Source organism: Coregonus lavaretus (genome assembly GCF_964263955.1).
Source record: "Coregonus lavaretus genome assembly, chromosome: 37".
Taxonomy (NCBI): domain Eukaryota; kingdom Metazoa; phylum Chordata; class Actinopteri; order Salmoniformes; family Salmonidae; genus Coregonus; species Coregonus lavaretus.
In genome coordinates this window covers 31,830,864-31,858,435 of record NC_140024.1, presented here as the reverse complement: position 1 = coordinate 31,858,435, position 27,572 = coordinate 31,830,864, and the positions used below count along the sequence as shown (strand labels likewise).

At 46.2% G+C, this 27,572-nt stretch overlaps 2 protein-coding genes across 2 annotated transcripts in view; one reads left to right on the top strand and one right to left on the bottom strand.

The window, feature by feature from the left end:
• Window positions 1-1,846: 1,846 nt before the first annotated feature.
• Window positions 1,847-26,315, bottom strand: LOC311111424 (integrin alpha-11-like; the record flags this gene model as incomplete). The annotated part of the gene is made up of 15 exons (XM_084154139.1): window positions 1,847-1,927; window positions 2,400-2,513; window positions 3,309-3,404; window positions 3,507-3,617; window positions 3,707-3,790; window positions 3,897-4,010; window positions 4,186-4,276; window positions 4,511-4,594; window positions 5,091-5,167; window positions 17,227-17,325; window positions 18,881-19,091; window positions 19,495-19,580; window positions 21,519-21,629; window positions 22,324-22,463; window positions 26,300-26,315. 15 exons carry the CDS (start codon window positions 26,313-26,315, stop codon window positions 1,847-1,849), a joined length of 1,515 nt encoding a protein of 504 aa, XP_084010265.1.
• A 681-nt stretch (window positions 26,316-26,996) lies between these two features.
• LOC311111423 (integrin alpha-11-like) overlaps window positions 26,997-27,572 on the top strand; it is a gene marked incomplete at both ends in the record, with an annotated part of 28,320 nt that continues 27,744 nt past the window's right edge. The window contains one exon of the mRNA XM_084154138.1: window positions 26,997-27,050. Within this exon, the coding sequence (XP_084010264.1) occupies window positions 26,997-27,050 (54 nt within the window). The remainder of the gene's footprint in view (window positions 27,051-27,572) is intronic.

Below are 27,572 nucleotides of genomic sequence, written 5' to 3'. Positions count from 1 at the left end.
TTGCGGATGGAGAATAGTTCTATGCATATCCTTTTTACAAAGGCTATTTGTTGTGGCGCAAAGCATGTCAGAAAACAGATTGTATTTGTCTCCTAGGCTAAACTCGTTTGCCATGTCTGTGGAGTAACAGGATAATGTCATAATCCTTGAGTGAATACTGGAAAATCACAATATTAGACTTGGTTATGTATAAAAAGGTACTTGACTATTTACAAAATTCAAGTTTGTATTTCTACAAAGTAAAAGTGCATCAAAATTATGAATTTATTCCATTTATTTTCCTACAATGAAGATAGGACTAGTATGAGATGAGAGGGGAAGAAACGTGGGATCTCCAAAACAGAAGGTATTTTCTTGGGACTTTCAAAAAAACTGTTCTCTGTACAAGTTCTTTGGAAGCAGAAGCACCAGAGAGTTTCTTAAATGTTTACAATTCTTGTACTGGTGCCTTAGAGATTTTCAGTTCACAACAGCATTCTCTAAAAGTCACTCGGGTAGAGTCACATCTACTGGCACCTGCCACCAACTTCTTCGTCCTCGAGTTTCTCTCCAGAAGTATGTACTGTCCATGTCAGCGCAGTAGGTCATAGTAGGCCAATATAGCCGACCTTCAGTTGGCACAGCACCTTGAGGTTTTTTCTTGTACAGTTATCTCAAAACAAAGCCTACGAAGGTGAATCAAATTTAAGCTGCTTGCCTCAGAATCATTGTCTGATTATAATTGCAGCCCTTTCTAAGTTAGTCATTATTACATCAATAGGAATGGACACATCAACCAAAATATCTCTCCATCGCTCTTCAATGTAGTCAGGAGGAAGGGTGCCATAGACTAGCTACAGGGTAGAGGTTAGAGGTGGGTAACCAGGGGCAGGGTGGGTAGAGGTTAGAGGTGGGTAACCAGGGGCAGGGTGGGTAGAGGTGGGTAACCAGGGGCAGGGTGGGTAGAGGTTAGAGGTGGGTAACCAGGGGCAGGGTGGGTAGAGGTTAGAGGTGGGTAACCAGGGGCAGGGTGGGTAGAGGTGGGTAACCAGGGGCAGGGTGGGTAGAGGTGGGTAACCAGTGGCAGGGTGGGTAGAGGTTAGAGGTGGGTAACCAGGGGCAGGGTGGGTAGAGGTGGGTAACCAGGGGCAGGGTGGGTAGAGGTTAGAGGTGGGTAACCAGGGGCAGGGTGGGTAGAGGTGGGTAACCAGGGGCAGGGTGGGTAGAGGTTAGAGGTGGGTAACCAGGGGCAGGGTGGGTAGAGGTTAGAGGTGGGTAACCAGGGGCAGGGTGGGTAGAGGTTAGAGGTGGGTAACCAGGGGCAGGGTGGGTAGAGGTTAGAGGTGGGTAAACAGGGGCAGGGTGGGTAGAGGTTAGAGGTGGGTAACCAGGGGCAGGGTGGGTAGAGGTGGGTAACCAGGGGCAGGGTGGGTAGAGGTTAGAGGTGGGTAACCAGGGGCAGGGTGGGTAGAGGTGGGTAACCAGGGGCAGGGTGGGTAGAGGTTAGAGGTGGGTAAACAGGGGCAGGGTGGGTAGAGGTTAGAGGTGGGTAACCAGGGGCAGGGAAGGGGAGGTGAGGAGGGTCCAGTAGTCTCAGCACTGGAGTGGAGGGCAGTGGAGTGGAGGGCAGTGGAGTGGAGGGCAGTGGAGTGGAGGGCAGGGCATTATGGTTGGCAGTGCTGACGTCTCATCATGGGTCTTACAGGTACAGTTGGTCATCCAGTGCACTGAGCAGGTCTTGATCTGACGGTCTCATCTTGCAGAGCCGTCTGGACTGTACCACTGTGGTGTCGGGGCGGGGGGATGGGGCGGTCCCTGAGTGTTGGGTCCCCTGTGTGTGTGATAGCTGGTCCCTCGCCTGCATTAGTTACCGCTCCTCCGCCTCCTCCTTTCCATTGGTCTCCTGCTCATCCTCTTCTCTCCTCTTCTGCCTCTGGAAGAAGCCAAGCTTGGAGGAGGGAGGAAGGAGAAGTGAGATTGAGAGGCATAGATACTTCTAGATCATTTTCCTAGAAACAATCTCAACTGGCTTTATCAGTGTTGGGCATGCTGATTCTTAGTGGGAAAATACATACAATAATGTACAATCATTCTTTGCCAGAAGAGGGCAGTGTCGTCCAATAAATAACACTGCAGTTACAACACTGTCTAGACATCAGTCAGTTAGAACACTCCTACTGAATTTAGAGAAAGAGCCTGAGTGCACCTGAAATGGCACACTATGCTCACTGTCCCTTCTGCAATCCAGGACAGTAAAAATTACAGGTGCAATCTGGCAATAATCTATCTAGTATAAACAAACACAAATCCTGTTGCTGTAAATGCACTATCCAGATATCATATAAATGTATCATGGACATTTTGATCATCATGCATGTTTGTACATGATGAGAGCTCCAGGGCAGTAGGGCAGGGCTTACCTTCCATAGAGCTAGACTGAGCAGGGTTAGCAGCAACAACCCTCCCAGCGTGCTCCCAATGATAATCCAGATTGAGATTCTGTAATCCCCTTCTTTCCTAATCTCCAGGATTATCTGTGGGAACGAGCACCCAAAACAAGACAAAATGGCACCCCGATCAAATAACAAAAGCTGATCCTAGTTCAGTTTACACGCCATAGACTGCAACAAATTATGTTAACTGTCGGGAATCTTACTACATGTCGCTGTTTTGTACCATTGGAAGACTTCCAAAGGGCAGATTCTAGGGTTTGTGAAAGTAACAGGTGCCTATAAAGCTCAAATATATGCAGATCTATCTTGCGTGATGCTTATTTATGGGTCAGTGTTAACATGGTGTCATCTTGTGTGGATCACTGTTTTTGCTGGAATTCCATCTCAGCAATGATGCATTCAAAATACAAATGATTCCCTGCTCTCCTTCCCCGTGGAGTCTCGTCAAAAACAGAGATGAAGGGAACTGGATGTGCTTCTAAGAGCGTTGAGTTGAGTGCATAACAACTTTGTGTGACTGGTTATTGCTTAACTGTAAATATTGGCCTGTAGATGGCAGCAAAGAGCAGTGAATGGGAGCACAGGGCTACACTACACGTGTTGCTGCTGGTCCTTTCGGTCCTTAAGCACCATGCAGTCAATAATGTGTGTTAGAATAACAGCCTTGGCTGTGAGGATTCTGCATAGCTATTAGGAGCCAATAAGCATATTCGTAGAACATAAACTGCAACTACAGTGAAAAGTAGTCTAGGCTTTTGGACAGGCTGCTACTGAAAATACAGGTTTTCAATCGAATGAATGAATGAATGAATGAATGACTCTATAGAAAAGGTTATGCACTGAAGTGTGTCTTGACTTGGAGTTATTTGTACTCACATGTCTGACAGGCCTTTCTTCATGAAGAAACATGGGGCTTGAAGGTGGAAGTTCTACTGATGCGCTCGTCACCAGTTCCAGGACTTTGAACCTCAGCTGATGGTGTAAGAGAGGGTGAATGAACACAACAGGAAGTTACTTCTCATGGACATGCTCAAGGAGTGTAGGTTTAGTAGTGTGTGTGTGTGATATACTCACAGCATGCAAGGCGTCCAACCGTAATGCCCCCCTGATTCTGACGCTGACTTCCCTGTAGGGGTTCAGGTTGACAGTGCATTGGACCGGCAGAGGCAGAGTATTGGAGTGGTTCTGCATAGAGACCAAACACAAGCTTGTTAGTTAAGAATGTTCCATTATTTAGGTAAGATAGTTGCAATCATATGGTGTGGGTAGTTTACCAGGCGTGAGACTCGAGAGAGGTCTTCTGGGGACGCCCTGCTCTGTGCCACATGTTGAGGGGGTATGCAGCGGGTACCGTCTGTCTAAGGAGACAGAATGACATCTCTGTTAGAACGGAGACAGTATAAGTACACACTTGGTGGTCTCTCAAAGGAAGCAGACCTTTGCTAGATTTTCAAGTCCTCTCACCTGGTCAATATTGAAGTCCGATATCTGCAACAGCTGGTTCCCGTTTTTGGTCATCTCTGGAATTTCTATATTCAACTGCAGGTCCCTCACCGGAAAGAAGCCCAGATTCTGGATCTGTGAAAAATATAGAACGCTTATTCAGTCTTAACTCAAGCAATAAAAAATAGTGGGGGTATTTTGTGATGTAATTGCAATATACAGTATTTCTACACTGTAAAGACAATTGATTGTTGCGTGGTTGCTGTATGATTGTGCCGCGACCCTGTGTGTTGTGACATTTGGTCCTCACCTGGAAGGTGAAGTTGAATGGAGGGCCAATATTTCCCGGCACCTCCAGGGAGATATCTGCTTTGATTTCACAGCGAGAGGGGTTGGAGTCCCTTTAGGAAGAAAGGAAGGTGATACAGTATTTCATGTACAGTATATCTGTATACTGTATATCTAACGTTTGCCATTATGTCTGTGCAACACTAAATCAACATTGAATTCGTCAGTTCCAGTGACAGGGAATTGTATACAATATGCTAGTTAGCTGTTTATTTTACAAGAGTTTATTTAAGGAGACTGACAGAAGGAGAAGGAACGTTAGAGAGGACATTGTGAGAAAGACAAACCTTGTAAATAGGAGGTCAGCCTCGTATTTCAGCGGGTGAAAGATGTCGTTGAAATTGTCTGCTAAGGTAACCTCCTCTCCATCACTGCAGAAAAAAAGCATTTAAAGCATTTCAACTATTCTGACATGTCAAACTCACAACCCAATGGGACTGCATGCCAATTGACCCTTGGATGACGAGAGCATATTTCAGAGATATAGCTCAGTCTCTGTCAATATCCTACTTCTCACTGGGTGGATCTGTAGTCTGTGGTTAGTGTGATGAATCAGTTCATTGTTGAGAGATGCAGTATTTGCAGGTTTTCACCATCATTTGTTGATTAGTGAATGTTTGACACCACCCTCTTCTGTTGATTAGTGACTGTTTGACATCACCCTCATCTGTTGATTAGTGATTGTTTGACACCACCCTCATCTGTTGATTAGTGACTGTTTGACACTAGGAAAGTCAGGAGAGCCGAAACTCCTGAGCTAAGAACATTAGCTCATTATCTCACTGATTATAACTGTAAAAATAGTATCTATCAGACAAAGTTATAAAAAAACGGCTTAATATTTGAAGCGGTTTAGTGAGTCCTCACCTGCTGGCTTCTAGAATGACTCGTACGTGGTCCAGGAACACTGATCGGCTGAACTCAAACTCCAGATGGAAAGATACCTACATGGGCGACGACAAGAGAGAATATTATAGTACCACGATGACAAAATGTCATGCGTTTGCATCAATGTTACAGTTACAGTGCTCGTGCCAGTCACATTACCCATGAGTTTTGCCCAACAGAACAGTCAGAACATGCATACAGGTGTGGACGCAGAGTAGAGCTGATCTGAGAGCAGTAGCCCTGGGTCACTGGGTGAGGGATCTCCTGGCTATAAACCATTCCAAACTGTACGCTTCCTCAGTCCCCAGCCTCCGACAGTAATACATCCCACATTAGGGATTAAAGAGAGAAGCCTGCAATAACCTGGACTAAGTCCTTGGCCTCGGACCCAAGGAGCCTGCAGCCCTGTTGGTACCCAACAAAGAACCAGGGCATTTCCCCTCTGAAGACCAAGCACTGAACACACCCACAATTACTGTATTGCCAACATGGATGGGTTCCATGGAGCCACAGTGCAGCTACTGTGAGTTTACATATGCTTGATTCTAAACCAACCCTTAGAACCTTGGAACCTTAGAACCTTCATGTAGATGTAAACAGATTGGGTATGTAGGTGAGAGTGGAGTTTTTTTACATTCAGCATCACTCCGTCAAGGGAAATATAGTATTATTTCTAACAACGATATCTACACATATTTCAGGATGTTATGTATCCCTGGAAATAATCAGAATTAAGGTAAACATTACACTTTTGAAAACATAGCTTGTCCCAAAAAAAGTGGTCACTGAGTCTTTTAACACAGGCTTAACGCCTAACAAACACTTTGTAGTTTTCTACACTTTTAACATTGGCCAGAACCTGTTCCCTCATAGCCTGGCAAGAAAACAATTCAATTTGCTCAGCTTGTCTTTGGCTCAACCATTGGCTCAACTTACCCCAAGGCAAACATTTTCACTATATTAGCCCACACAGCTGCAAGGATGCACTTTAATGCTAGGTTTAGGACCTCATATTGAAGTTTATAGAGACCCGAACCGATGTATAGAACAATCTTAAAATGGTTTACGTTGGTTTAGATACAAGGATCATGAAACCTTTAACACACATTTATTTGACTTGGTGAAAAACAGTTTTTTGGACCTAACTTGCTTACCACTTTTTCCATGTAGTTTCTTCCTTCACAGACTCCATGAAATGATGACCTCTTCCTAAATATTTGGGCAAATAATACATTATGTGTATGGTTCCCTAGAAACAAGGGTCACGCAACTTACCCTTTTGGGGCAACTTGCCCCACTCTCCCCTACTAAGAGTATGGTCATAGCTCCACCTCACTTTCTGATAGGTTGAGTGTTATATTTTCCATATACAGTGGGTATGGAAAGTCACCACCCCCTTTCAAAATGTTCACCTTTTGTTGCCTTACAGCCTAAAATGAAAACACATAAAATCAGACTTTTTCCGGCTTTATTTACACACAGTAACCCACAATATCCAAGTGGAGAAAATAAAATATATTTCTTTAAATTAAAACAGTAAAATACCCTATTTGGATAAGTGAACGCCACCCTGAGTTAATACTTGGTGGAGTATTAACTCATGAGCCTCTTTGAATACCTAGACTGTGCAATATTTGCCCATTCTTCCTTGCAGAATTGTTCAAGCTCAGTCAAATTGCATGGTGACCGCTCATGGACTGCACTCTTCAAGTCATTCCACAGATTCTCTATAGGTTTTAGGCCGGAGCTCTGACTAGGCCACTCAAGGACATTCACCTTATTGTCCTTCAGCCACTGTATGGTTGCTTTGGCGGTGTGCTTTGGGTCATTGTCATGTTGAAACGTGAACCATCTTCCCATTTTTAACTTCCTGGCAGAGGGCTGCAGGTTGTCCTCAAGAATCTGTCGGTATTTTGCACTGTCCATCTTCCCTTCTATCCTGACAAGTGCTCCAGTCCCTGCTGAAGAGAAACACCCCCACAACAGGATGCTGCCACCGCCGTGCTTTACTGTAGGCATGGTGTTCTTTGGGAGGGAAGATGTATTGGGTTTTCGCTAGACATATCATTTTGCGTTCAGGCCAAAAAGTTCAATTCTGGTCTCATCTGACCACAGCCCCTTTTGCCACTTGGCCTCGGAATCTACAATGTGCTTTTTGGCAAAGCTCAAACGAGACTTGATGTGGCTTTTTTTGAGGAGTGTTTTTTTTTCTTGCCACCCTCCCATAGAGGCCAGATTTGTGGAGTGCTTGTGATATTGTGGTCACATGCACACATTGACCAGTCTTTGCCATAAAGGCCTGCAGCTCCTTAAAAGTCGCCATTGGCTTCTTGGTAGCCTCTCTGATCAGTCTCCTCCTTGCACGGTCATCCAGTTTGGAGGGATGGCCTGATCCATGCAGGGGTCTGGGTGGTGCCATACGCCTTCCACTTCTTAATAATGGTCTTAACTGTGCTCCAAGGGATAGATAAAGCCTTTGAAGTATTTTTATATCCATCCCCTGACTTGTGCCTTTCCTCAACTTTATCTTGTAGTGCTTTTGAAAGTACCTTTCCGCCCATAGTGGATTCTTTGCATTGAATTGCACTACTAAGCAGTGGAGTCCTCTATGAACAACTGCTTTTATTCTGAACTAATCAAAGTCACTACAATTGATCACAGATGGAAGCCAATTAGCTTGATTTGTGATCTGGAAGATGGTTGGTTATACCTCAGCAAGTTTGCAATTGCAATTGCAATTGTAAGGGGGGGGGGGTGTTCACTTGTCCAAATAGGGTATTTTACAATTTTACTTGTAATTAATTTTCAGAGTTTTAAAGAAATGTTTTCTCCACTTGGATATTGTGAGTTACTGTGTGTAAATAAAGTCTAATTTTATGTGTTTTCATTTCAGGCTGTAAGGCAACAAAAGGTGAACATTTTGGAAGGGGGTGGTTACTTTCTATGCCCACTGTATTGCTTAATCATATTTAGAATTTGGACAAAAGTCTCCTTCCCAGCCATGTGTCTGTCTACTATGACAAGTGAGGCTACTGTACACATAAAACCACCACAACAAACAACCTGTTCAGAATTACAAAGCAATCCTTGCAACACTTAGCAGTGAGGGCATTCTCGCCCCAAAAACTGACACAAACAAGCCTAACTTCCAGCTGTATTTAGTATACAGTACATAGTCAGCCCACTAACTGCTATCCTTGGCCCCATTCAAGGAGGAGGAGAGAGGAGGAGGAGGAGGAGAGGCGGGGAAGCATTGTTTACTGTCCTCCATCTCATGATGGACCCCTGATTCATTCCAACAGGGCAGGAAGGAATGCCTAATGAGGCAGCTATGTTCCTGCCTGTAAAGAATCCCTCAACTCTGATAGAACACAGACACGGCATGTACACAAACAAGAACCCCTACATTATCACACACACACACAAACACACACCCACACACACAGTCTTGTACACACGCGCGCGCACACACACACATTTGTTTTACTATCCTTGTGGGGACCAAACACTTGATTCCCATTCAAAATCCTATTTTCTCTAACTCCTAAACCTAAACCTAAACCTAACCCCTAAGCCTAAAATTGCCTTTTTCCTTGTGGGTACCGGCGAAATAGGACTTCTGGTCCCCACAAGGATAGTAAAACCAAACACACATACACACACACTGTTCTGTCGGCATCAGATATGTCAAAGGAATGTTCATCTTGTTGTCTGCCTGACCACAATGCTGAGGACTGGGTCAGTTTATGCCAGGTCCTTTTGGGGGAGGATTTTGACTGTAATAATAACCCTAATGGTTGGCCTCAGTGGTATGGGCTTGGAAGACATCACAGTGGAGCAGTGTGGGTAATGACTGGGGCCGATCAGAGCCCTGACACAGTGGAGCAGTATGGGTAATGACTGGGGCCGATCAGAGCCCTGACACAGTGGAGTAGTGTGGGTAATGACTGGGGCCGATCAGAGCCCTGACACAGTGGAGCAGTATGGGTAATGACTGGGGCCGATCAGAGCCCTGACACAGTGGAGCAGTGTGGGTAATGACTGGGGTCGATCAGAGCCCTGACACAGTGGAGTAGTGTGGGTAATGACTGGGGCCGATCAGAGCCCTGACACAGTGGAGTAGTGTGGGTAATGACTGGGGCCGATCAGAGCCCTGACACAGTGGAGCAGTGTGGGTAATGACTGGGGCTGATCAGAGCCCTGACACAGTGGAGCAGTGTGGGTAATGACTGGGGCTGATCAGAGCCCTGACACAGTGGAGCAGTATGGGTAATGACTGGGGCCGATCAGAGCCCTGACACAGTGGAGCAGTGTGGGTAATGACTGGGGCTGATCAGAGCCCTGACACAGTGGAGCAGTGTGGGTAATGACTGGGGCTGATCAGAGCCCTGACACAGTGGAGCAGTGTGGGTAATGACTGGGGCTGATCAGAGCCCTGACACAGTGGAGCAGTGTGGGTAATGACTGGGGCTGATCAGAGCCCTGACACAGTGGAGCAGTGTGGGTAATGACTGGGGCTGATCAGAGCCCTGACACAGTGGAGCAGTGTGGGTAATGACTGGGGCTGATCAGAGCCCTGACACAGTGGAGCAGTGTGGGTAATGACTGGGGTCGATCAGAGCCCTGACACAGTGGAGCAGTGTGGGTAATGACTGGGGCTGATCAGAGCCCTGACACAGTGGAGCAGTATGGGTAATGACTGGGGCCGATCAGAGCCCTGACACAGTGGAGTAGTGTGGGTAATGACTGGGGCTGATCAGAGCCCTGACACAGTGGAGCAGTATGGGTAATGACTGGGGCCGATCAGAGCCCTGACACAGTGGAGCAGTGTGGGTAATGACTGGGGTCGATCAGAGCCCTGACACAGTGGAGTAGTGTGGGTAATGACTGGGGCCGATCAGAGCCCTGACACAGTGGAGCAGTGTGGGTAATGACTGGGGCTGATCAGAGCCCTGACACAGTGGAGCAGTGTGGGTAATGACTGGGGCCGATCAGAGCCCTGACACAGTGGAGCAGTGTGGGTAATGACTGGGGCCGATCAGAGCCCTGACACAGTGGAGCAGTGTGGGTAATGACTGGGGCTGATCAGAGCCCTGACACAGTGGAGCAGTGTGGGTAATGACTGGGGCTGATCAGAGCCCTGACACAGTGGAGCAGTGTGGGTAATGACTGGGGCTGATCAGAGCCCTGACACAGTGGAGCAGTGTGGGTAATGACTGGGGCTGATCAGAGCCCTGACACAGTGGAGCAGTGTGGGTAATGACTGGGGCTGATCAGAGCCCTGACACAGTGGAGCAGTGTGGGTAATGACTGGGGCTGATCAGAGCCCTGACACAGTGGAGCAGTGTGGGTAATGACTGGGGCTGATCAGAGCCCTGACACAGTGGAGCAGTGTGGGTAATGACTGGGGCTGATCAGAGCCCTGACACAGTGGAGCAGTGTGGGTAATGACTGGGGCTGATCAGAGCCCTGACACAGTGGAGCAGTGTGGGTAATGACTGGGGCTGATCAGAGCCCTGACACAGTGGAGCAGTGTGGGTAATGACTGGGGCCGATCAGAGCCCTGACACAGTGGAGTAGTGTGGGTAATGACTGGGGCCAATCAGAGCCCTGACACTGTGGAGAATGTAAAACCAGAAAGTGCCTTAGGTACTCTCCTCTGCTCTGGGCCAACTCAAGACACCGTAGCAAAGTGTTTCCCAAACTTGGTCCTGGGGACCCCACGGGGTGCACGTTTAGTTTTTTCCCCTAGTACTACACTGCTGATTTAAATAATCAACTCATCATTCATCTTTGATTATTTGTATCAGCTGTGTACACTGCTGGTCTCACTGGGCTGGTCTCTGCTCTCTACAGGGAACACTGCTGGTTTCACTGGGCTGGCCTCTGCTCTCTACAGGGAACACTGCTGGTCTCACTGGGCTGGCCTCTGCTCTCTACAGGGAACACTGCTGGTTTCACTGGGCTGGACTCTGCTCTCTACAGGGAACACTGCTCGTCTCACTGGGCTGGCCTCTGTTCTCTACAGGGAACACTGCTCGTCTCACTGGGCTGGCCTCTGCTCTCTACAGGGAACACTGCTGGTTTCACTGGGCTGGACTCTGCTCTCTACAGGGAACACTGCTCGTCTCACTGGGCTGGCCTCTGCTCTCTACAGGGAACACTGCTCGTCTCACTGGGCTGGCCTCTGTTCTCTACAGGGAACACTGCTGGTCTCACTGGGCTGGCCTCTGCTCTCTATAGGGAACACTACTGGCTTCACTGGGCTGGCCTCTGCTCTCTACAGGGAACACTGCTGGTCTCACTGGGCTGGCCTCTGCTCTCTACAGGGAACACTGCTGGTTTCACTGGGCTGGCTTTGCAGCTAGGGTGGTGTACTGGGAGTCTTAACTCGGTACCACACTTTAAAGAGACCCAACCAGAACAGAACACATCAGGCTTGTGGCTCCGTCTGGCTCCCATTCAAACACAATGACTGTGGGTGATTCGTTCATTGAGTTTTTTTTAAACGGTCCCCCAACATGACCCCATCTCAAATCCCTCAGAAGGTTACCCCAACATGACTCCAGCTCAGATCCCTCAGAAGGGTCCCGCAACATGATCCCAGATCAGATCTCTCAGAATGGTCCCCCAACATGACCCCATCTCAAATCCCTCAGAAGGGTCCCCCAACATGACCCCAGATCAGATCCCTCAGAAGGGTCCCCCAACATGACCCCAGATCAGATCCCTCAGAAGGGTCCCTCAACATGACCCCAGATCAGATCCCGCAGAATGGTTTTTATTGGAGAGAATATGAAGGAAATAATCCTGGGGTAATTCTGTTGTCAAGGAGATGACCATTATTTGTGCTAATGACTTGGTGGGGTAATGCGATGGGAGGATTGGGGAGCGGATGAAACATTTGGTTTACTGAGGCCACTTTACTTGATCGCTGTGTGAGTGTGTGTGTGTGTGTGACCTTTAATTAAATGTGTATTTGATTATACAGATATTTTATTGGAACAGAATACATCTCCATTTTAAGTGTCTTTCTGTGCTACTAGAAATAAAGCATTTACTGTTACTGTTGATGTCTCCAGGTTACTTTATGCCTGAATGTGTTGTAATGTTCTCTGGCATGCCATGGAGTTTAATCTCTGGCTACCAGAACATATAAGGTTAAAAAGAGAAGATCAGATGGGTGTTTGGTTAAAAAACACTTCTGTTCAGTGCTTAGGGGCATAGACACATGTTTAGTCTGGATACTTGTTTGTATAGGGCTGTTAGGATGAGATACAGTTGAAGTCGGAAGTTTACATACACCTTAGCCAAATACATTTAAACTCAGTTTTTCACAATTCCTGACATTTAATCCTAGTAAAAATTCCCTGTCTTAGGGTCAGTTAGGATCACCACTTCATTTTAAGAATGTGAAATGTCAGAATAATAGTAGAGAGAATGATTTATTTCAGCTTTTCAATGTCTCTTCTAGGGTGTATCCACTATGGAGGAGTGGAGTAGTGACGGTCAGGAAGACTGGTGTTTTGGAGAGGAGTTGGGCCTGCTAGAGAGCATTCACTATGGAGGAGTGGAGTAGTGATTATCAGGAAGACTGGTGTTTTGGAGAGGAGTTGGGCCTGCTAGAGAGCATTCACTATGGAGGAGTGGAGTAGTGACGGTCAGGAAGACTGGTGTTTTGGAGAGGAGTTGGGCCTGCTAGAGAGCATTCACTATGGAGGAGTGGAGTAGTGATTATCAGGAAGACTGGTGTTTTGGAGAGAGTTGGGCCTGCTAGAGAGCATTCACTATGGAGGAGTGGAGTAGTGACGGTCAGGAAGACTGGTGTTTTGGAGAGAGTTGGGCCTGCTAGAGAGCATTCACTATGGAGGAGTGGAGTAGTGATTATCAGGAAGACTGGTGTTTTGGAGAGGAGTTGGGCCTGCTAGAGAGCATTCACTATGGAGGAGTGGAGTAGTGATTATCAGGAAGACTGGTGTTTTGGAGAGGAGTTGGGCCTGCTAGAGAGCATTCACTATGGAGGAGTGGAGTAGTGATTATCAGGAAGACTGGTGTTTTGGAGAGGAGTTGGGCCTGCTAGAGAGCATTCACTATGGAGGAGTGGAGTAGTGACGGTCAGGAAGACTGGTGTTTTGGAGAGGAGTTGGGCCTGCTAGAGAGCATTCACTATGGAGGAGTGGAGTAGTGATTATCAGGAAGACTGGTGTTTTGGAGAGAGTTGGGCCTGCTAGAGAGCATTCACTATGGAGGAGTGGAGTAGTGACGGTCAGGAAGACTGGTGTTTTGGAGAGAGTTGGGCCTGCTAGAGAGCATTCACTATGGAGGAGTGGAGTAGTGACGGTCAGGAAGACTGGTGTTTTGGAGAGGAGTTGGGCCTGCTAGAGAGCATTCACTATGGAGGAGTGGAGTAGTGACGGTCAGGAAGACTGGTGTTTTGGAGAGGAGTTGGGCCTGCTAGAGAGCATTCACTATGGAGGAGTGGAGTAGTGACGGTCAGGAAGACTGGTGTTTTGGAGAGGAGTTGGGCCTGCTAGAGAGCATTCACTATGGAGGAGTGGAGTAGTGATTATCAGGAAGACTGGTGTTTTGGAGAGGAGTTGGGCCGGCTAGAGAGCATTCACTATGGAGGAGTGGAGTAGTGATTATCAGGAAGACTGGTGTTTTGGAGAGGAGTTGGGCCGGCTAGAGAGCATTCACTATGGAGGAGTGGAGTAGTGACGGTCAGGAAGACTGGTGTTTTGGAGAGGAGTTGGGCCGGCTAGAGAGCATTCACTATGGAGGAGTGGAGTAGTGATTATCAGGAAGACTGGTGTTTTGGAGAGAGTTGGGCCGGCTAGAGAGCATTCACTATGGAGAAGTGGAGTAGTGACGGTCAGGAAGACTGGTGTTTTGGAGAGAGTTGGGCCTGCTAGAGAGCATTCACTATGGAGGAGTGGAGTAGTGATTATCAGGAAGACTGGTGTTTTGGAGAGGAGTTGGGCCTGCTAGAGAGCATTCACTATGGAGGAGTGGAGTAGTGACGGTCAGGAAGACTGGTGTTTTGGAGAGAGTTGGGCCTGCTAGAGAGCATTCACTATGGAGGAGTGGAGTAGTGACGGTCAGGAAGACTGGTGTTTTGGAGAGGAGTTGGGCCTGCTAGAGAGCATTCACTATGGAGGAGTGGAGTAGTGACGGTCAGGAAGACTGGTGTTTTGGAGAGGAGTTGGGCCTGCTAGAGAGCATTCACTATGGAGGAGTGGAGTAGTGACGGTCAGGAAGACTGGTGTTTTGGAGAGGAGTTGGGCCGGCTAGAGAGCATTCACTATGGAGGAGTGGAGTAGTGACGGTCAGGAAGACTGGTGTTTTGGAGAGGAGTTGGGCCTGCTAGAGAGCATTCACTATGGAGGAGTGGAGTAGTGATTATCAGGAAGACTGGTGTTTTGGAGAGGAGTTGGGCCTGCTAGAGAGCATTCACTATGGAGGAGTGGAGTAGTGACGGTCAGGAAGACTGGTGTTTTGGAGAGGAGTTGGGCCTGCTAGAGAGCATTCACTATGGAGGAGTGGAGTAGTGATTATCAGGAAGACTGGTGTTTTGGAGAGGAGTTGGGCCTGCTAGAGAGCATTCACTATGGAGGAGTGGAGTAGTGACGGTCAGGAAGACTGGTGTTTTGGAGAGAGTTGGGCCTGCTAGAGAGCATTCACTATGGAGGAGTGGAGTAGTGATTATCAGGAAGACTGGTGTTTTGGAGAGGAGTTGGGCCTGCTAGAGAGCATTCACTATGGAGGAGTGGAGTAGTGACGGTCAGGAAGACTGGTGTTTTGGAGAGGAGTTGGGCCTGCTAGAGAGCATTCACTATGGAGGAGTGGAGTAGTGACGGTCAGGAAGACTGGTGTTTTGGAGAGGAGTTGGGCCTGCTAGAGAGCATTCACTATGGAGGAGTGGAGTAGTGACGGTCAGGAAGACTGGTGTTTTGGAGAGGAGTTGGGCCTGCTAGAGAGCATTCACTATGGAGGAGTGGAGTAGTGATTATCAGGAAGACTGGTGTTTTGGAGAGGAGTTGGGCCTGCTAGAGAGCATTCACTATGGAGGAGTGGAGTAGTGACGGTCAGGAAGACTGGTGTTTTGGAGAGAGTTGGGCCTGCTAGAGAGCATTCACTATGGAGGAGTGGAGTAGTGACGGTCAGGAAGACTGGTGTTTTGGAGAGGAGTTGGGCCTGCTAGAGAGCATTCACTATGGAGGAGTGGAGTAGTGACGGTCAGGAAGACTGGTGTTTTGGAGAGGAGTTGGGCCGGCTAGAGAGCATTCACTATGGAGAAGTGGAGTAGTGACGGTCAGGAAGACTGGTGTTTTGGAGAGGAGTTGGGCCGGCTAGAGAGCATTCACTATGGAGGAGTGGAGTAGTGACGGTCAGGAAGACTGGTGTTTTGGAGAGGAGTTGGGCCTGCTAGACCAGACAAAAGACTTTCAACTGAAAATTCAGCACCTCAGGATGGAGAGAGAGGGAGAGAGGAGGGGTAGACAAGGCCAAATGGAGAGAGAGGAGGGGTAGCGTAACTGCCATTGGAACATCAACAGTCAATGTCAACTAACAGCACACCCAAAAGGGTTCTTCGGCTGTCACCATAGGATAAACCTTTTTGGTTCCAGGTAGAACCCTTTTTGGATCCAGGTAGAACCATTTTGGGTTCCATGTAGAACCATCTGTGGAAAAGGTTTTACATGGAACCCAAAATGGTTCTACCTGGAACCAAAAAGGGTTCTTCTAAGGGTTCTCCTATGGGCACCTTTTTCTAAGAGTAAATTCAAACATGTCTCTTTCAAAAAAGGAAAACTCTACACATTACAATACAAAACATACAGCCGACAGGAAAGACTAATAAATATGGTTGACATTACAGGCCTGGGAAGGAAGATATAAGTGGAGAAATTATGCTAAACATCAGTCAGAAAGTTGAAACAGACAATCAGATAGGGGAATCTGTAGCAGAACATACCATTAAAATATATCTTCATACTGTATATCTCATCTATCTTCATTTGATCCTGTCTGATGCGCCAAGCAAGGGAAAGCAACCTCTGTAGTCTACATTACATCAATGGTCCAAATGCAGTGTTGCATAGACATTCATTGTCCTCTTTTACCATGTACACTGAACAAACATTTCCTTCTAGACCTCTCATTCAGTGATGCATAATGGCTTACTCCTATAACATACTTAAAGTGAACAAGAGTAGTGTATCATTGTCATCACCTCGGCAACAGCTGAAATCTCTACGCTCTTCTCAGCAACTGTAACAGACTGATTCAATGGAGTAATTTAACAACAAACCCTTGGTCCCAGAGGACAATTTTGATTCGTATATGAACTTAAAGGTCCACAGATTTCAGGGCAGAATTGGACATTAGTGGCCTGCAAAATAGAAAAAAACGGAACAGTACAAAGACATTCGAGTTTCCACGCAACAAGTGTGAGCCAAAGGTCACAGTCACAATGCAACCATCAATAACATTGTTTTACGGTTATGTACTGTGAGATGTCATTTATGATAACAATCGCCCATCTTATTAAAATAATGGTAGCTGATATTTTGTTATAGCTGTGACAAGCCCAGGAGAACTGTTGCACAATAATATTGACAATATTAAAGTAGTGGTGAAGGTGGGGGTTGCCAGATTGGTGCGCGGAGGGCACACTGCTGACAGCCGTCTTGGCGGGGGTTGGGGTAGGAAGGACACTCTTCTGTAACTCTTAGATGGCCGGGTTGGGTTGGGTACATGGGATAGGTGGGTGACTTGATTGTAAAATGTCAGGGATCAACCCCATATAGATTAACCATGGTTCACCTTGATCAACTCTGGGTAAATATGAACCTCTGTGGTCCCTCTGTGGTTGCAAACGGTCTGTATTGCTATACTATGGTCTTTAATGGTCCATTGTTCTGGTTTAGTGTTCTGGTAACCACTGCTGCAGTCTATGGTCGCCTATTTTGGTCTGTGATATGCTACAGTACTCCACTAGGAGCAGCTGTGGTACCCTGTGGTCATGAATGGTCTGGTATGGTTCATTGTGGTGAACTGTGTTTCACTGTGGTCTACTTTGAGCGACCGTGTTACTAAAGGGACTCCAACTCACCTGAGTCTTGGCTCTCATGAAGGGAGCGCTGACGTTGCAGGTCCTCTCATGCCTCTGTCTGTCCTCACTGCGACACTCTATCTTGATATCCGAGTTGTCCTGAGATGGAAACACAGATAAAACACTCAGTGACTGAGAGAAACATGAGAGAGACAAGCTTCTACATAAGACAACCCTGAATTCCCTCAGGAATAATTATATTCTATATGGCTAGAATATGTGCAGTAGTACTTCAGACTGTATTTGAAGAAAGCTTGTTCTTCAATAGACAGACTGTTGTCTGCAGTACTGGTATACTGTTGTCTGCAGTACTGGTATACTGTTGTCTGCAGTACTGGTATACTGTTGTCTGCAGTACTGGTATACTGTTGTCTGCAGTACTGTCATACTGTTGTCTGTAGTACTGGTATACTGTTGTCTGTAGTACTGGTATACTGTTGTCTGTAGTACTGGTATACTGTTATATTGTTGTCTGCAGTACTGGTATACTGTTGTCTGCAGTACTGGTATACTGTTGTCTGTAGTACTGGTATACTGTTGTCTGCAGTACTGGTATACTGTTGTCTGTAGTACTGGTATACTGTTGTCTGTAGTACTGGTATATTGTTGTCTGCGGTACTGGTATACTGTTGTCTGCAGTACTGGTATACTGTTGTCTGCAGTACTGGTATACTGTTGTCTGCAGTACTGGTGTACTGTTGTCTGCAGTACTGGTATACTGTTGTCTGCAGTACTGGTATACTGTTGTACTATTGTCTGCAGTACTGGTATACTGTTGTCTACAGTACTGGTATATTGTTGTCTGTAGTTCTGGTATACTGTTGTCTGTAGTACTGGTGTACTGTTGTACTGTTGTCTGCAGTACTAGTGTACTGTTGACTACAGTACTGGTATACTGTTGTCTGCAGTACTGGTATACTGTTGTCTGCAGTACTGGTATACTGTTGTCTGTAGTCCTGGTATACTGTTGTCTGTAGTACTGGTATATTGTTGTCTGTAGTACTGGTATACTGTTGTCTGCAGTACTGGTATACTGTTGTCTGCAGTACTGGTATACTGTTGTCTGTAGTCCTGGTATACTGTTGTCTGTAGTCCTGGTATATTGTTGTCTGTAGTACTGGTATACTGTTGTCTGTAGTACTGGTATATTGTTGTCTGCAGTACTGGTATACTGTTGTCTGCAGTACTGGTATACTGTTGTCTGCAGTACTGGTATACTGTTGTCTGCAGTACTGGTATACTGTTGTCTGCAGTACTTGTATACTGTTGTCTGTAGTACTGGTATACTGTTGTCTGTAATACTGGTATACTGTTAATAATAATATGCCATTTAGCAGACACTTTTATCCAAAGCGACTTACAGTCATGTGTGCATACATTTTTACGTATGGGTGGTCCCGGGGATCAAACCCACTACCCTGGCGTTAAAAGCGCCATGCTCTACTAATTAAGCTACAGAGGACCACTACAGTACTGGTATACCGTTGTCTGCAGTACTGGTATACTGTTGTCTGTAGTACTGTTATACTGTTGATTGCAGTACTGGTATACTGTTGACTGCAGTACTGTCATTTATTGGACTGTATTGTTGCACTATAGTCTTTGGGTCCTGGAATAGTGCTTTATAAATCTACTGTCTACTGTGAATCATCACCTTGACTATGAGACTAGAGAATCGTAGGTTAGGAGTGTAGGTGATGTTGAGGTGGGCGCCGTAAGCGTTCTCTCCCCTGTTCTCCAGACGAACGTCCATCACCATCCTCCTCCTCGATCCCTCCATTACTCGCTCTGACCCCTCCGCCCCTCCTTCGGACAGACGCCGACAAATCGCACCCCTGGAGTGGACTGCATTCCCACAGAACTGCCTGTGAGGGGGAGGGGGGGGGGGGGGGGGGGGGGGGAAGCAGTCAATTCTGATCAAATCAAATCAAGTCAAATCAAATTTTATTGGCCACATGTGCCGAATACAACACGTGCAGACATTACAGTGAAATGCTTACTTACAGCCCTTAACCAACAGTGCATTTATTTTTAATAAAAAAGTAGAATAAAACAAAAAAGTGTTGAGAAAAAAGAGCAGAAGTAAAATAAAATAACAGTAGGGAGGCTATATATACAGGGGGGTAGTGTGTGTGTGTGTGTGTGTGTGTGTGTGTGTGTGTGTGTGTGTGTGTGTGTGTGTGTGTGTGTGTGTGTGTGTGTGTGTGTGTGTGTGTGTGTGTGTGTGTGTGTGTGTGTGTGTGTGTGGGTGTGGGTGTGCGTGCTCACCTCCAAGACAGCAGGTCAGTTGTACTCTGTAAGGACAGGTCTGGTATGCAGCGGTCGTCCTCATCACAACCATTCCAGAAGGGGAGCTAGTAGAGAGAGAGATGCTCAGTTACAATCACATCCATATCATAGTACGGCTATGCCAAGAGGTCTGGACCTTTATGGTACAACAAGTACTATGCTTGCCCTGTAAACCATAGTGTCACTGGTTCAAGCCCCTGGATGTTCCCCTTAATCGCTACAATACCACTCATAATAATAATAATAATAATAAAGCCATTTAGCAGACGCTTTTGTCCAAAGCGACTTACAGTCATGCGTGCATAATTTTTTTTGTGTATGGGTGGTCCCGGGGATCGAACCCACTACCTTGGCGTTACAAGCGCCGTGCTCTACCAGCTGAGCTACAGAGGACCATATACATAAGGCTATAGACTAAGAGCTAAACAAGGAGATGACTGCTTAGTGGTCAGGTCAAGCAGTCATGGGACCCGCTCAAAGCGCTTACGTTCTTCCTCACTTCCTTGAAGTGATCACTGATTGGACATGATTGGACAGATGAACAGAAGGTTTCCAGCACATGGTTTTCACCTGTCCAGACATGTCTAATCAGTGATTACATAAGAGTACATAAGAGCCAAACAAGAAGTGATGACTTGTCAGTGGTCAGATTAGCGGTCAAGGGTCAGATGTGTGTATCTTACCTCAGTCCTGATGGTGGTGGGCTAGGTGTATCTTACCTCAGTCCTGACGGTGGTGGGCCAGGTGTATCTTACCTCAGTCCTGATGGTGGTGGGCCAGGTGTATCTTACCTCAGTCCTGATGGTGGTGGGCCAGGTGTATCTTACCTCAGTCCTGATGGTGGTGGGCCAGGTGTATCTTACCTCAGTCCTGATGGTGGTGGGCTAGGTGTATCTTACCTCAGTCCTGACGGTGGTGGGCCAGGTGTATCTTACCTCAGTCCTGACGGTGGTGGGCCAGGTAGGTCTTACCTCAGTCCTGACGGTGGTGGGCCAGGTGTATCTTACCTCAGTCCTGATGGTGGTGGGCCAGGTGTATCTTACCTCAATCCTGATGGTGGTGGGCCAGGTGTATCTTACCTCAGTCCTGATGTTGGTGGGCCAGGTGTATCTTACCTCAGTCCTGACGGTGGTGGGCCAGGTGTGTCTTACCTCAGTCCTGACGGTGGTGGGCCAGGTGTGTCTTACCTCAGTCCTGACGGTGGTGGGCCAGGTGTATCTTACCTCAGTCCTGATGGTGGTGGGCCAGGTGTATCTTACCTCAGTCCTGATGGTGGTGGGCCAGGTGTATCTTACCTCAGTCCTGATGGTGGTGGGCCAGGTGTATCTTACCTCAGTCCTGACGGTGGTGGTCCAGGTGTGTCTTACCTCAGTCCTGACGGTGGTGGGCCAGGTGTATCTTACCTCAGTCCTGACGGTGGTGGGCCAGGTGTATCTTACCTCAGTCCTGACGGTGGTGGGCCAGGTGTGTCTTACCTCAGTCCTGATGGTGGTGGGCCAGGTGTATCTTACCTCAGTCCTGATGGTGGGCCAGGTGTATCTTACCTCAGTCCTGATGGAGGGCAAGGTGTGTCTTACCTCAGTCCTGATGGTGGTGGGCCAGGTGTTTCTTACCTCAGTCCTGATGGTGGTGGGCCAGGTGTATCTTACCTCAGTCCTGATGGTGGGCCAGGTGTATCTTACCTCAGTCCTGATGGTGGGCCAGGTGTGTCTTACCTCAGTCCTGACGGTGGTGGGCCAGGTGTATCTTACCTCAGTCCTGACGGTGGTGGGCCAGGTGTGTCTTACCTCAGTCCTGATGGTGGTGGGCAGGGTGTATCTTACCTCAGTCCTGACGGTGGTGGGCCAGGTGTGTCTTACCTCAGTCCTGACGGTGGTGGGCCAGGTGTATCTTACCTCAGTCCTGACGGTGGTGGGCCAGGTGTGTCTTACCTCAGTCCTGATGGTGGTGGGCAGGGTGTATCTTACCTCAGTCCTGACGGTGGTGGGCCAGGTGTGTCTTACCTCAGTCCTGACGGTGGTGGGCCAGGTGTCGTCCAGCGTAGGGCCCTGGTTGGGATCCTTAAGTGCCACCTCCACAGTGAACACGATGGGCCTCACGTAGTCCGTGGTCTCCTGGATCAACAACACATGTGGAGGATCAGTGTTATTACAACTGTATTACACCATACATCATGAGCCATAACCGTCACAACACACTGAGGAATAGGAAACATTATAATGATAGGATAAAACCAGAGCGATGTATTTAGAGATATGGGCCATTGAGTTTTCTGCATTATGAATTTACAGTGAGGGAAAAAAGTATTTAATCCCCTGCTGATTTTGTACGTTTGCCCACTGACAAAGACATGATCAGTTTTTTCCAGGATTTTTTTGTTGTTATTCTGTCTCTCACTGTTCAAATAAACCTACCATTAAAATTATAGACTGATCATTTCTTTGTCAGTGGGCAAACGTACAAAATCAGCAGGGGATCAAATACTTTTTTCCCTCACTGTACCTGACACTTCAAAATTCTATGGCAGCCATGTTACCGCGCCATTAACATTACATGGGGGAATATTTAAATATTGATATGCAACTAAATGTCTATAATTATAGCAATACTTAAAATTCTAAAAGTTGTCCCAATTCTCTAAATACATGGCTCTGGATAATACAATCTCAAGTCTCTGAATTACCTTCTGATTGGCTGTATGTAAATGAAGTCATATTGCTTCCACCTATCCAATACTCTCAGATCTACCGGATAGGCTAGGGTCTAGATGTTGATTTGGAATTCAGCTAGAATTTAGTCAGTGCTCACCATGACATGGAAGTAGATGTGTTGACAGGTCTCCTCTCCAGAAAGCAGGGTCAGGTTTTGAAACAGCAGTTTGTCAGGGTCGTCCATTATGGCTCTGGGGTTGAATCGGCGCTCCCCAATGGTGGTGTTGTATGTAATAGCTAGAGAGATGAAGAAAGAGGGAACATAAGTGTTGGAAACATGTTCTATACTACACTACCGGTCAAAAGTTTTAGAACACCTACTCATTCAAGGGTTTTTCGTAATTTTTTACTATTTTCTACATTGTCGAATAATAGTGAAGACATCAAAACTATGAAATAACACATATGGAATCATGTAATAACCAAAAAAGTGTTAAACAAATTAAAATACATTTTATATTTGAAATTCTTCAAATAGCCACCCTTTGCCTTGATGACAGCTTTGCACACTCTTGGCATTCTCTCAACCAGCTTCATGAGGTAGTCACCTGGAATGCATTTCAATTAACAGGTGTGCCTTCTTAAAAGTTCATTTGTGGAATTTATTTCCTTCTTAATGCGTTTGAGCCAATCAGTTGTGTTGTGACAAGGTAGGGGGGTATACAGAAGAAAGCCCTATTTGGTAAAAGACCAAGTCCATATTATGGCAAGAACAGCTCAAATAAGCAAAGAGAAATGACAGTCCATCATTACTTTAAGACATGAAGGTCAGTCAATACGGAACATTTCTAGAACTTTGAAAATGTATTTAAGTGCAGTCGCAATAACCATCAAGCGCTATGATTAAACTGGCTCTCATGAGGACCGCCACAGGAATGGAAGACCCAGAGTTACCTCTGGTGCAGAGGATAAGTTCATTAGAGTTACCAGCCTCAGAAATTGTAGCCCAAATAAATGTTTCACAGAGTTCAAGTCACAGACACATCTCAACATCAACTGTTCAGAGGAGACTGTGTGAATCAAGCCTTCATGGTCGAATTGCTGCAAAGAAACCACTACTAAAGGTCACCAATAAGAAGAAGAGACTTGCTTGGGCCAAGAAACATAAGCAATGGACATTAGACCGGTGGAAATTTGTCCTTTGGTCTGGAGTCCAAATTGGAGATTTTTGGTTCCAACCACTGTGTCTTTGTGAGACGCGGCGTGGGTAAACGGATGATCTCCACATGTGTATTTCCCACAGTAGAGCATGGAGGAGGAGGTGTTTTGGTGTGGGGGTGCTTTGCTGCTGACACTGTCTGTGATTTATTTAGAATTCAAGGCACACTTAACCAGCATGGCTACCACAGCATTCTGCAGCGATACGCCATCCCATCTGGTTTGGCCTTAGTGGGACTGTCTTTTGTTTTTCAACAGGACAATGACCCAACACCCAAATCTCAAATGTATTTATTTAACACTTTTTTGGTTATTACATGATTCCATGTGTGTTATTTCATAATTTTGATGTCTTCACTATTACTCTACAATGTAGAAAATAGTAAAAAATAAAGAAAAACCCTTGAATGAGTAGGTGTTCTAAAACTTTTGACCGGTAGTGTACATTACTTTACTTTCTATAAAGTAATGACCAGAAGCAGAACAGATTACAGCACAAAAATAAACTTGGACAAAATCCAAGAGCCACCATCGAGGCACTGAGTGACTACTCCAGAGTTGAGAGAGTTGACTAGACCTCTTGAGCCATATGGCTTTGGAAGTGATTCATTTCCAACCCACACTGTTTTAGAGGCACACTGTTTATTACCCTGCGCTTTAATAGCTTGGGGAAAATACCATCAAATCCAGAGCTAATGCACATCACCCTACTGAGCATGCCAACTGGAGAGTACACTGGTCTCCCATACCTCAAACCTAATTTCTCCATTATACCATGGCATTGTTGAATGCTTCTTTCTGATTGGCTTGAAGGGCATTCTAGAGCGTGCATTATTTCCCTATAACTCATGGTATATTTGCGCGGTAGAATTCAATGGCTATAGTTAATTCTTACATGTTCTATGTTTGAGCTGCTTTTTAAAAGCAAAAGTCTAATTGAAAACATTATTGGCATTGTTGAATTCGTTTTTCATAATGGCAAGCTAGGACTGATGGTTTGGTTAGCTAAACTACTACCACGGCAACTACTGTAGCTACAGTTGAAGTCGGAAGTTTACATACACTTAGGTTGGAGTCATTAAAACTCGTTTTTCAACCACTCCACACATTTCTTGTTAACAAACTATCGTTTTGGCAAGTCGGTTAGGACATCTACTTTGTGCATGACACAAGTAATTTTCCAACAATTGTTTACAGACAGATTATTTCACTTATAATTCACTGTATCACAATTCCAGTGGGTCAGAAGTTTACATACACTAAGTTGACTGTGCCTTTAAACAGCTTGGAAAATCCCAGAAAATGATGTCATGGCTTTAGAAGCTTCTGATTGACATCATTTGAGTCAATTGGAGGTGTACCTGTGGATGTATTTCAAGGCCTACCTTCAAACTCAGTGCCTCTTTGATTGACATCATGGGAAAATCAAAAGAAATCAGCCAAGACCTCAGAAAAATTATTGTAGACCTCCACAAGTCTGGTTCATCCTTGGGAGCAATTTCCAAACGCCTGAAGGTACCACGTTCATCTGTACAAACAATAGTACGCAAGTATAAACACCATGGGACCACGCAGCCAACATACTGCTCAGGAAGGAGACGCGTTCTGTCTCCTAGAGATGAATGTACTTTGGTGCGAAAAGTGCAAATCAATCCCAGAACAACAGCAAAGGACCTTGTGAAGATGCTGGAGGAAACAGGTACAAAAGTATCTATATTCACAGTAAAACAAGTCCTATATCGACATAACCTGAAAGGCCGCTCAGCAAGGAAGAAGCCACTGCTCCAAAACCGCCATAAAAAAGCCAGACCACGGTTTGCAACTGCACATGGGGACAAAGATCGTACTTTTTGGAGAAATGTCCTCTGGTCTGATGAAACAAAAATATAACTGTTTGGCCATAATGACATTCGTTATGTTTGGAGGAAAAAGGGGGATACTTACAAGCCGAAGAACACCATCCCAACCGTGAAGCACGGGGGTGGCGGCATCATGCTGTGGGGGTGCTTTGCTGCAGGAGGTACTGGTGCACTTCACATAATAGATGGCATGAGAAAGGAAAATTATGTGGATATATTGAAGCAACATCTCAAGACATCAGTCAGGAAGTTAAAGCTTGGTCGCAAATTGGTCTTCCAAATGGACAATGACCCCAAGCATACTTCCAAAGTTGTGCCAAAATGACTTAAAGACAACAAAGTCAAGGAATTGGAGTGGCCATCACAAAGCCCTGACCTCAATCCTATAGAAAATTTGTGGGCAGAACTGAAAAAGTGTGTGCGAGCAAGGAGGCCTACAAACCTGACTCAGTTACACCAGCTCTGTCAGGAGGAATGGGCCAAAATTCACCCAACTTATTGTGGGAAGCTTGTGGAAGGCTACCCGGAACGTTTGACCCAAGTTAAACAATTTAAAGGCAATGCTACCAAATACTAATTGAGTGTATGTAAACTTCTGACCCACTGGGGAATGTGATGAAAGAAATAAAAGCTGGAATAAATCATTCTCTCTACTATTATTCTGACATTTCACATTCTTAAAATAAAGTGGTGATCCTAACTGACCTAAGACAGGGAATTTGTACTAGGATTAAATGTCAGGAATTGTGAAAAACTGAGTTTAAATGTATTTGGCTAAGGTGTATGTAAACTTCCGACTTCAACTGTATCTATTAAACTTGCTAGCTACTTCGGTGGATGTTGAACACATTTCTAGTGGCAAATGTGTTAAATAATGTCTGTCTACCATTGTGTCATGTCACACTCAATATGACGTAGGCCAGGGCTAGTCAACACCCGGCCTGCGGGCCAAAACCGGCCCCAAAGCTGATTTGATGCGGCCTGCCAAAGTTGTCTTATAGGCTATGTAAGGGATAATCAAGGTATAAAAGGTATAATCGGATAATCGGAGCACACCTTCCACGTAGTTCATTATTTTCCATTGAACGCATAGCCCGTCGTTGATTATCCCTTACATAGCCTATAAGACAACTTTGGCAGGCCACATCAAATCAGCTTTGGGGCCGGTTTTGGCCCGCAGGCCGGGTGTTGTCTAGCCCTGGCCTACGTCATATTGAGTGTGACATGACACAATGGTAGACAGACTACAGATGGTTATAGAAGTCATGGGGTGCTCTTTCCATTCCCATCAGATGCTGCGTGTTACCTAAAGCACATTTGGAGACGTACAGTATCTCTTTTCTCAAACTCTATTCTTCCTTGTACAGTCGAACACAACAGACTTGCAACCCCAGCAGCAGCCCATCTGACAGATGTTACTAGACCAGACATGATAATGAGGGGAAAATCAAATCAATGTGTTCCACTGTTCAGTCTCCCCTAAACGTCCAACCGTCCCTGCGGAGGACAAGACAACATTCTGAGGCTTCTTCCTATTGGTTTGGCCCGTATAACATATTTGACAAAGACGAAGTTCGGGAGGTTAACCTGAAACATACACGCCTCAATCCCTCCTCAGCCTGCCTCCTATAGTCCCACACAAGGGGGAAAACTTGAGCCACAAGGCCTCGACTTTTAAAACAAATTGTGACACAGAGACCTTGCCGACAGTGGCACGGGTGGGCCACTGTCGGCAAGACAACACCTCAGTGCCATGGTAACCGAACTGGTCTCCAGGGAGATTCTAGGCTCGCGGCAGAAGTGTGGGGTAGCCATGTCGGGTTAACCGCAGCCTGACAACCATTGGTTGTATTGTCACCATAGAAATTAAATGAATAGAGTGGACAGAATGCGTACTATTTGAAGGGAAATGTACATATGCTAGGCTAATTGACAGTCAGAGGCTAGGATAATCCAGATCAGCTATCATCAGATGTAGCAGTTGGCATAGCATGCCCGTAACCCCTCTGCAGCCTGCAGCATATGTGTTTGGCAGATGGACTGATATCCTAAATCGTCACTGATAGCGAGGAAACATTTTCCTGTGGCTCTGCTCTGGGGTAAGTAGCCATCACCATTTCACTTAGTGAGCCAACAACAGAGCGGTGTGACTGACTCAACAACGACCAAGCAGAAACATTGAGGAATACACGTCTGGGAGAATGATGAAGGATATTGATTTCAACTATGAATATCTGAACAGCATTACTTCTAGTGCTTCCTGATTCTTAGACAATGTGTAGCAGTCCCCTGTAGCTCAGTTGGTAGAGCATGGCGCTTGCAACGCCAG